The 9,962-nt window shown below is 58.6% G+C and overlaps 1 protein-coding gene across 7 annotated transcripts in view; it reads left to right on the top strand.

Moving 5' to 3' along the window:
* Positions 1-644: 644 nt before the first annotated feature.
* ADGRD2 (adhesion G protein-coupled receptor D2) overlaps positions 645-9,962 on the top strand; it is a 28,858-nt gene continuing 19,540 nt past the window's right edge. For 3 of the 7 annotated variants that reach the window (XR_013405583.1, XM_077968012.1, XM_077968008.1), the window contains exons 1-14: positions 645-772; positions 1,148-1,316; positions 1,555-1,685; positions 1,853-1,945; positions 2,336-2,399; positions 2,755-2,967; positions 3,280-3,921; positions 4,237-4,335; positions 4,722-4,807; positions 4,954-5,238; positions 6,737-6,848; positions 7,577-7,711; positions 8,218-8,341; positions 8,720-8,825. Coding sequence is in view for 6 of the 7 variants with exons in the window: in XM_077968012.1 (XP_077824138.1) it covers positions 1,910-1,945; positions 2,336-2,399; positions 2,755-2,967; positions 3,280-3,921; positions 4,237-4,335; positions 4,722-4,807; positions 4,954-5,238; positions 6,737-6,848; positions 7,577-7,711; positions 8,218-8,341; positions 8,720-8,825 (1,902 nt within the window). In the remaining variant the exon portion in view is untranslated. Of the gene's footprint in view, positions 773-854; positions 1,317-1,554; positions 1,686-1,852; positions 1,946-2,335; positions 2,400-2,754; positions 2,968-3,279; positions 3,922-4,236; positions 4,336-4,721; positions 4,808-4,953; positions 5,239-6,736; positions 6,849-7,576; positions 7,712-8,217; positions 8,342-8,719; positions 8,826-9,962 lie in introns of all 7 variants that reach the window. The other 4 variants (XM_077968013.1, XM_077968009.1, XM_077968010.1 and 1 more) reach the window with 3 other exon arrangements.

Below are 9,962 nucleotides of genomic sequence, written 5' to 3'. Positions count from 1 at the left end.
CAGGACGGTATGCCCCCAGTCCCTACTCCATATTTCCATGGGGGATCTTTGCCTCTGCATCCCCCCAACTCCTCAGCCTCCCTCTGCAGCCCTGGCCCTGGCTCTGCCCCTATTCCCTTCCCCCAGACAGGCCCTCTCTGCCATCCCTGCAGTACCTTTAGAATGGCCTGGATGAAGATCCAGAAAGCCAGGTTCAAGGCCCAGCTCTGCCACTGGCCACTGGCCTAAGCCGGGGTGAGAGCCCTCAGTTCCCCTCTGGAAAATGGGTATGCCCGCCCCCAGCCCTTCCTCGCAGCAGGTGGAAAGTATAGGAGAAGCGTCCTGTAGGGAGCCGGCCCCGGGCAGGCAGTAGGCCTGACACTGAGCGCTCCCTCCTCCCCCACCATCCCGGCCTCCAAGGGGCCTGGGGAGCCCAAAGACCCTTCAGCTTCCACTAGTTTGCTCTGGATCCAAGTCTCACAGGTGGCCCCTTCTAATCGGGTGACTTTAACCAGTGTGTTTGGGGAAGGTAGTGACAACAGGCCCGGGGCGAGGGACTGAAGGTCTCCTCCCGCCCATCTAGAGGCAGGTCTCTGGCTGGCTGGGCTGGGTGGGGGGCCCAAGAGGGCGGGGTGGGGAGCGGAAGGGGGCGTGACCGAGGGGCGGGGTCTCCTGGGTCGAGGGGCGGGATCTCCTGGTACCAGCCAGAGCCAGCCGTCGCCTCCCGGACTTCAGTCCCCGCAGACGCCTCGCAGACGGTGAACAGCCACAGGCGCCAGGCCAGGCAAAGCGGGTGAGGAACTGGAGCTGGGAACAGGGGAGGGACCAGCGGGTGAAGGGGAGGCCCCTGACTCAGGCCCATTGGCGCCTCGCAGAGGACGGACGTGCAGTGGTGGGCAAACTTCGCATCTCCCTCTCTGGCCTCAACGAGTGTTTGGAGAGCAAGAAAAGTGGGCTGGGGGCTTGAGGGCGCGAATCCAGGCAGACGTGAACGAGGGAGTGCTTTTCAGAGTCCAAAACGCGGGAGCCTCCGAGTCCTCCGGTGAGGGGCATGTTGGATTTTCGTGCTGTCTGAAAGAGGGAAAAGGGGTGAATGATCACGGGTGATGGCTCAGATGCCGTCACCAGGTGGCAGGAGGCCGGGTGTCAGGACACCGTGTTTTCTCAGGTACATTTGTGTAATGCCAAGAGACCCAGGAGGCTCTTCCCTGCCGGCGGAGTCCCCCAGGTTGACGGGAGTGACCCCCAGATCACCCAGGGTTAGGGTATCCCCGCTGAGCACAGCGCCTGGCTGCGGCACACCCACCAGCAGGAACCGCAGGCTGAACCTGGAGGAGGTACTACTGAGAGACTGGGAGGCAGTCCAGGCGGGAGGGATGGCATGGTCACAGGTCTGGAGAAGGGAAATTCAGAAATGGACACACCTTGGGGAGCAGGGGAAAGGTGGCGGCACCGAGGAGCGGTGGACAGGTGAGGCCAGGGAACTCGGCAGAGGCCTGAGGAAGCAGAGCCTTGGCAGAGAACACCAAGCAACACAAAGAAGCCACCTGGTCCTGAACTTCCCCACCCCCGCAGGGACCCTGAGCTCTGTTTCGCCCCTCTCTGGCCAGCGACTGCTGCTGCCTCCTCCTCTCCCAGCTCTCCAGAGCAACAGTGTTTCCTTGCTTCGGTCCTGAAGGGGCTCCTGGAGACCATCTGTTGTGCAAGTAAATGTCGTCCCTAGTGGGAGGGCCACCTGGGCTTCCAGCCCACTGGTTGGTTCCCAGCTCAGTGGGGTCTGGGAGCCAAGCAAAGGGCAAAGGGACCCTGCAGAAATCCAAGGGGGAAGCAAGGCAGGATGCCAAGCTGCTTTCCTGTGACTTTCTTTCCTCAGTCCATGTTGGCCTGCCTGTGACCCCTGCTGTCAGTCACCTGCTCTGTTGGATCCAGGATGGCACCGTGGCGCTACTGTTTCCTCTGCCTCTTGGTAACTTCACCTCTGGGAGGGCGATGCCTGGGAGGAAGTCAAGGGGACTCACAGCTTCAACGGTTCCAAGTGGCCATCCCACCTCATGAGGTCACTGCAAAGGTTACGAAAGATAAGCCCTGGCACAGATGGAATAAAAGCACTCACTAAGGGCGACCCCTCTTACTCATCAGCCCGTTTACTCCTCACGCAGGGAAAAGGTTCAGGGCAGTGAAGGGCCCTCCCAAGATCCCACTCTGAGTGGTGGGATTTGAATTCAGGTCTGACTGCAGAGCAGAGCCTGCAGCTTCCACTGAATGCCCCCTCCCACCCACCCCCAGAGTAGGCATTCAATAACAGCTAGTGTGCGGGGAGGGCTGCCCCACTGCCACCTGTCTTCTTCTCTCCCAGATCAGAAATCTCTCTGGGACCCCCTCCAATTCCTCAGGTGAATCAAGGAATCCTTGGGCCCCAGGTTGGTATGAGGGATCCCCCCAGGGAGGGTCCCCATCCCCCAGCTAAGCAAGTCTGTGATCCAAGGGATGCATTGGCTTAGAATGCAAAGGAGGGGAAGAATGACATTTAGTTTCACCCCCACCATACCAGGCCCTGCGAGGAAAGCTTCACTGGTTTCCATCTCATTCCTGCCATTGTGCAGATGACGAAACGAGCTCGGCAACAGGACAGGACTCAGGGGGCCATAGACATGGCGGGGTTCAGCCCCATCCAGCCCGAATGACTCCAAGCCCAGTGTCTTTAGCTCTGCCCAGCCCTGGAAGAGTCAGATGCCCACAAAATGCACCCCCACCCGTCTCTCCTATCGTTTTTAGCCCCCGTGGCCCCCGGCGAGGTGGTGGAGACTGCAGGTGGGGTGTGCAAGTTCTCTGGACAGCGACTGAGCTGGTGGCAGGCCCAAGAGTCCTGCGAGCAGCAGTTTGGCCACTTGGCACTGCAGCCCCTTGATGGGGTTCTTGCTTCACGGCTGCGCGATCTGGTCTGGGTGGGCCAAAGAGAGGTGCCTCTGCGGAGACCCCCTCAGAGGCGTGAGTGTGGGCCCCTGGGAAATGGGAGCAAGGGGCAGAGGCTCGGGGGACCTTAAGAGATAGGAGCCCACAGTGACAATACTTGCAGAATGAGCTGGGAGTAAGATCCCATTGCATCTCCAGGTTCCCTTGCCCTGGACTGGACGTCGGGGTTTGACTCTTGGGCAGGGGAACGCTAGCCCGCATTTCCTCCTTCCTGAGGTGGGGAGGTACCCCAAAGCCTGGAAAGACCCCGCCGCTAAGCCAAAGGGCAGGAGCAGGACCGTGTTCACAGGGGAGGAAACTGAGGTCGCGGCCCACGTGTCCCCGCAGGTGCGCGCACCACTGCAGTGCTGGTGTTTGGCGAGAAGACAGCTGACCGCGCGGCGCGGCTGCGGAGCCCCCTGCCTGAGCTGGCGGCGCTGACCGCGTGTGCTCACGTGCAGTGGGACTGTGCCTCGTCCGACCCCGCCGCGCTCTTCTCCGTTGCCGCGCCCGCGCTGCCCAACGCGTTGCAGCTGCGCGCCTTCGCCGAGCCAGGGGGCGTAGTGCGCGCTGCGCTGGTGGTGCGTGGGCACCACGCGCCCTTCCTCGCAGCATTCCGCGCCGACGGCCGCTGGCACCATGTGTGCGCCACATGGGAGCAGAGGGGCGGGCGCTGGGCGCTGTTCTCCGACGGGAGGCGGCGCGCTGGGGCGCGGGGACTGGGCGCCGGCCACCCGGTGCCGTCCGGCAGCATCCTGGTGCTGGGCCAGGATCAGGACTCCCTGGGCGGTGGCTTCTCGGCGCGTGACGCCTTCAGCGGCAACCTCACCGACTTCCACCTGTGGGCGCGGGCGTTGAGCCCCACGCAGTTGCACCAGGCACAGGCCTGCGCGCCCCCCCCAGAGGGCCTGCTCTTCCGCTGGGACCCGGGCGCCCTGGACATAGCACCCTCGCTGCTGCCCATGGTGTGGGTGCGCCTTCTCTGTCCCGGTACGACCCGCCCCGCCCCACCCCGGCCCCACCCCGTGGTCCCGAATCCTTCCCTTCCGAACCTGGAACTCGATCCACCCCTTGCCAACCAAGCCACGCCTAGCTCTGGCCACGCCCTCTCCAGGCTGTCGTGCCTGCGAGCTCCAGCATAAGCCTGGTCCCAGCATAAGCCTCCACCTTACCCCTACCCCGAGCTGGCCACAGTGTCCCTCTCTCAGGTTTCACATTGCCCCCTCACCCCGGGGCCGTGCATCCTGGCTCGCCAGGGTGCGCAGGACCCCTAGGGAGCCCTAACAGCTGCCCCGCGCCTGCCAGTGCCCTCCGAGGAGTGCCCTACGTGGAACCCGGCACCTCGCAGTGAGGGCTCTGAACTCTGCCTGGAGCCGCAGCTCTTCCTCTGCTGCTACCGGACAGGTGCGCCCTGGCTGTGCCCCTGGGCTCTGCTGAAGGGAAAGCCGATGTGGACCAGAGTAGACTGAGAAGGGGTGAGCTATTGGCAAAGTCTGGGAATTCAGAATCATCTCAGAGCTTCAAGGTCTCCATGGAGTCTAAGCCACAGAGCAGTGGGTTCAGACGGACCTGAGGGTGAATCCAAATTGTGTGACGTTGGGCAAGCTCTTTTGCCATTCTGTGCCTCAGTTTCCCCATCTAGAACACTGTGTGTAAGACTCTGGACACACAGCCAGCAAGGTGCTCTTCCTTCCCTGGGCAGCACGTGGTGGGTAGAGGTCGCTGAACAGGCTGGCACCTCTGGGCAGGGGTATTGCCCGGGGCCCAGCCTGGCATCCACTCCTTTGCAGAGACCTATCATCGGCTGCAGGATGCTCAGTCGTGGCCTGGCCAGGATGTTATCAGCCGAGTCAATGCCTTGGCCAATGACATTGTGGTGAGCTCCCTTTCAGGGGCTGGCGAGCCTGGGGGCTCTGTGGGTCACCTCGCTGCACCTCAGTTTCCTCCCCTGTAATGGTGTGGCTCCTGGGGGGATCCCCGCATAACAACCAGACCCAGAGTCAGTGGCTCCTCTGCCCACAGCTCCTCCCGGACCCCCTCTCCGAAGCCCATGGGACCCTGTCCCCAGCGGAGGCCTCCAGCTTCCTGGGCCTTCTGGAGCATGTCCTGGCGATGGAGATGGCTCCACTGGGGCCGGCCACACTTCTGGCTGTTGTGCGCTTCCTGAAGAGGGTAGTGGCCCTCGGGGATGGGGACCCTGAGCTGTTGTTGACAGGCCCCTGGGAGCAGCTGAGCCAACGCGTTGTATCTGTGGCCAGTCTGGTCCTGGAGGAGCAGGTGGCTGACGCATGGCTGTCCATCCGTGAGGTGAGGCTGGCAGGGCTGGGTGGGCAGAGGCCTGGGCTGTGGTTCCAGCCTAGCCACCAGCTGGTTGTGTAGCTGTGGCGGAGTCAGCACCTAGCTCTAGGCTCCATCTCTGCATCTATCGGGAGAAGCTTCTCTTTTGTCTATTTGATAAGTTTAATTTCCACAAACAACTGCACTTGAGGCTGGGCGCAGTGGCTCATGCCTGTAATCCCAGCACTTTGGGAGGTTGAGGCGGGTGTATCACATGAGGTCAGGAGTTTGAGACCAGCCTGGCCAACATGGTGAAACCCTGTCTCCATTAAAAATACAAAATTAGCCAGGCCTGGTAGTGGGAGCCTGTAATCCCAGCTACTCGGGAGGCTGAGGCAGGAGAATCACTTAAACCCAGCGGGTGGAGGTTGCAGTAAGCCGAGATCACACCACTGCACTCCAGCCTGGGTAACAGAGTGAGACTCTGTCTCAAAAAAAAAAAAAAAAAAATTGCACTTGACCAATAGCTTCTGTAGTTAAATGAAATGATTAAGAGCCACCAGTCAGTAAGAGCCTCCCCTATCTCCAAGAACCTGCTGACCACCTTAAGTGGGGGATCTATACGGAGTGGACAGTCCACCTTGTCTGCCTAAACAGCCCAGACACTCTGGACAGCATGAGAGGTGCTGTCCAGATGGAGAGGCTGTTGGAAATCTTGTACTGGCAGAAGTAGCTGTCGGCCTGGGAGTGATCAGTCCAGAGCAGGGGAGGAACAAGAATCATGAACAGTGCCTGCAAATTATCTGGGGTTGAAGAAGCAAACCTGGTACCCCTGGTGGGCCTCAGAGGACAGATTTGGGACTAGGACATGGGGGTAGGGGAAGACGGCGTAACACAGGAGGCTGGTTCTATGGAATGATTCGCTATGGGTAGTGAGCTCCCCATCCTGGGAAGTGTGCAAGCCCATAGTTGATTAGGGATCCGAGGCACTGCAGTAGACTGGGGAGAGCCAGATTGAAGCTCAGTTTTCTTCCCTGGGGAATGGGGATGATCACACCAGCCTTGCTAAGGCAATGGAGAGGCATTAGGGATGAACAGTGTGACTTGCCCAGCACAGAGTAGGTGCCCCATGAATGCAGATTCCTCTCCTCCCTCCCCTGCTCTCACCACTCCCACCCATGGCTTTCCTTTTGCAATCTCAGTGTTAAGCAACCATTACAGGTCTAGCACTGAGCCACAGCGAAGGGGTAGGCATGGCCCAGCCTTCCGAGTGTGCCCTGGCTCGCAAACAGGAGGATGGGGTGGCTTGGGAGATAGAATTGGATAGGTCGAAGGAGGCTGGGGCATGCAGGGCTTCGAGTGTCAACCTGAGGACCCAGGACTTGATCCTGGAGTCCTTAAAGAGCCACGGAGGGTCTGGAGAGGGTAGGACCACCTCCCAGATCATGGAGCGTTCATTCCAGCACTCAGGGCAGGCAGCAGTGGGGTGCAGTGTGTGACAGGAAGCTGAGATGCAGCATCCTCCCAGGTGGTTGGTGGGCCTATGACCCTGGTGGCGAGTGTGCAGCGCCTGGCAGCCCTGCTGAGCACCACAATGACCTCAGAACAGCCCCGAATGCGCATCCAGCACCGCCATGCTGGTGAGCCTGCACCCACCTGCCCACACGGCTGGACTCAGACCTCCCTCCTCGCCCTGGTGACTGGGAGCTGTCTGCACTTCCACAGGCACTCCATTCTGTTTCCTGCCTTTGCCCATGCTGTGCCCTGAATCCAGAATGCCCTCTCTCCCTTGATCTCCTAGCAAATGCCTATACATCCTTCAGAACCCCGCGTGGGCATCACTCCCTTTAGGAAGCCTTCCCGTTTTAGCTCTATCCTCCACCGAGAGACAGTTCCTCCCGCCTCTATTACCCCAGAACCTTGAACGTGTCTCTCATTGCATTTCTGGCAATTACATAATGGGATTATCTCCCTCCACGGGACACTCCCTAAGTGGTAAGCCGTCTCTGCATCTCGGGGCCAAGCCCAAGTACATACTCGGTGAATGTTTGTAGCCTGAATGGGGGTGCACCTGTGGTGAAGCTTCAGGTACAAACACGTGTCCTTTGGGCTCCCATCAGTTTCTGGTGACTCATCAATATTCAGGTCCTGCCTCGCAGTGACCACCACCCCCCCTTCTCAGTGACCCCTTCCCCTGGAATTGGAAAAGTCAGATTTGCCTTGGGCAAGTTGCTGAACCTCTCTGAGCAGGAATGGTGGACTCTGAGGCCTATGGCAGGAAGAGAGAGATCCAGACCCTGCTAGCTGGGCTGGCTCAGCAGAAAGACCTCACTCCGAGGTCCAGCCACCCAGCCCCGTTTACCCCCAGGCCTGGAGGTGCGCAGCTTACGCTTGAGGGAGGCCAGCACAAGGGGCTGCTTCTTCACAATGCCCGGTGGGAGTCCAGAGGGGGCCGGCCATATCCACATTCCTGCAGGTGAAGCGAGGCGACTCCTCAGAAAAGGTGGGTGAGGATGAGGGGGTGTCGAGAGCCCTGTTGGGTTCTGGGTCAAACCTCAGCTCTAACCATTGCTAACTGTGCTACTCATCTTTCAGAGTCTCAGTTTGCTCATCTGTAAAATGGGCACATTACTACTTGCCTTGTGGTTTATGAGGTTAAAAGCACCCACCACATAGTGGTGTTCACTTAGTCTCCTCCACGGAACCACGCACATCTTCCCTTGGGAGTGGGTAGTGGAGGGAGACCCCCTATGCTTGATGCCATGCAGTGGTGGGGGATTAGGGGAAGGGGCAAAGGGCCTTGGAGATGTGAGGTTAAGCACATAGACTGTGGCTGCTTGGAATTTTGCCTGTTCCACTTCTTAGCTGTGTGATATTAGGGAAGTCATTTAACCTCTCTGAGCCTCAGTTTCCCTATCTGTAGAGTGGGGAGAGCATCACCCTTAGGGCCAGCTGGTGGTGCTTGCTCAGCCACCGGGTGGTGCCTTGGTGCCCCTTCCACTCAGCCAGGCCTCTCTGGAGTCACCGTGATCCACAGCTGGTTCACCTCCAGAGTCTTCCAGCATACCCTAGAGGGGCTGGACCTACAGCCCCAGGCCCCTGCCAGCTCAGAGGAAGCAAACAGGGTGCAGAGGTGAGTAGGCGCCACCTAGAAGGTTGTGAGGGCCTGTGTCCCCTCCCCAGGAAGGCCAGAGCCCGCGTTCTGGTGGGTGCATGTGTCCTTAGCAGCCCAGGGCCCGCCGTTTCCCACCTCTGCCCAACACACACACACTTCCGCACCTGCCAGAGGTGAACACGGCTCAACTCCTGTCTGGGGTTCTGGCTTCTGTGTTGGGACTTACCCAAGTTACCAGCAAGTCCTTAAGGCAAGACTGAACCAGGTGCCATAATTCCTGATACCTCTTTGGCCACAGAGGCTGCCACCTCCACCTCAGGGGCCTGAGTGACATGCCCCAGCCAGGCACCATCCCTCCTCCACAGCCACCCTTGAAAGCTCCCATTCTGCTCACAGGTTCCTAGGCACCCAGGTGGGGTCAGCCATCATCTCCTCTGAAGTGTGGGACGTCACTGGAGAGGTCAGCATGGCCGTGACATTTCATCTGCAGCACCAGGCCCAGGTACTGGGTGGCGCTTCTGGGAAGCAGCCATCCTGGTGCATGTGTCCTGGCTCAGTTCCCCCAACCCCCAATATTTATTCATTGGACAACCAAGGCCTACTAATGCACACAAAATGTACCTGCAAGTCACCTCCATTGTCCTCAAGGGAATGGGAAGGGAAGCGATTGACTGCAGGGGCACCTTATGGCAGGTGGCATTAATGAATGGCGCATTCATTACTCCTCCAACTGTGTACTTTATCCACAGCTTGATTATTGGCCCCAGCTTGTAAGTGGCAGAGCTGGGATTTCATTCTAGGTCTGCGTAACTTGAAAACCTGTTAGTTCTCGGCCGGGCGCGGTGGCTCAAGCCTGTAATCCCAGCACTTTGGGAGGCCGAGGTGGGCGGATCACGAGGTCAGGAAATCGAGACCATCCTGGCTAACACAATGAAACCCCGTCTCTACTAAAAATACAAAAAAAAAATTAGCCGGGCGTGGTGGCGGGCGCCTGTAGTCCCAGCTACTCGGGAGGCTGAGGCAGGAGAATGGCGTAAACCCGGGAGGCGGAGCTTGCAGTGAGCCGAGATAGCGCCACTGCACTCCAGCCTGGGCGACAGAGCGAGACTCCGTCTCAAAAAAAAAAAAAAAAAAAAAAAAAAAAAAAAAAAAACCTGTTAGTTCTCATGGAGTCATTCACTGCGGTGTGTGCAGTGAATTCATTCATTCACTCTCTGCAGTGTGTGTGCAGGAGCCTTCACATATGAATGTGCTTCATACAAATAAAAATAACCTAAATGTCCATCAGTAGGGGACTCCTTTAAAAGTTTTGTAGGTCTGGGCACGGTGCCTCATGACTGTAATCCCAGCACTTTGGGAGGCCGAGGAGGGCGGATCACTTGAGGTCAGCAGTTCGAAACCAGCCTGGCCAACATGGTGAAACCCCATCTCTACTAAAAATACATAAAAGTTAGCCAGGCATGGTGGTACACGCCTGTAGTCCCAGCTACTGGGAAGGCTGAGGTAAGAGAATCGCTTGAACCCAGGAGGCGGAGGTTGTAGTGAGCCAAAATCACACCACTGCACTCCAGCCTGGGCGACAGAACAAGATTCTGTCTCAAAAAACAAAAAACCAAGTTTTGTAGATATATATGGTCAG

This window comes from Macaca mulatta, chromosome 15 (genome assembly GCF_049350105.2).
Source record: "Macaca mulatta isolate MMU2019108-1 chromosome 15, T2T-MMU8v2.0, whole genome shotgun sequence".
Taxonomy (NCBI): Eukaryota; Metazoa; Chordata; class Mammalia; order Primates; family Cercopithecidae; genus Macaca; species Macaca mulatta.
This window is presented reverse-complemented; position numbering and strand designations above follow the sequence as displayed.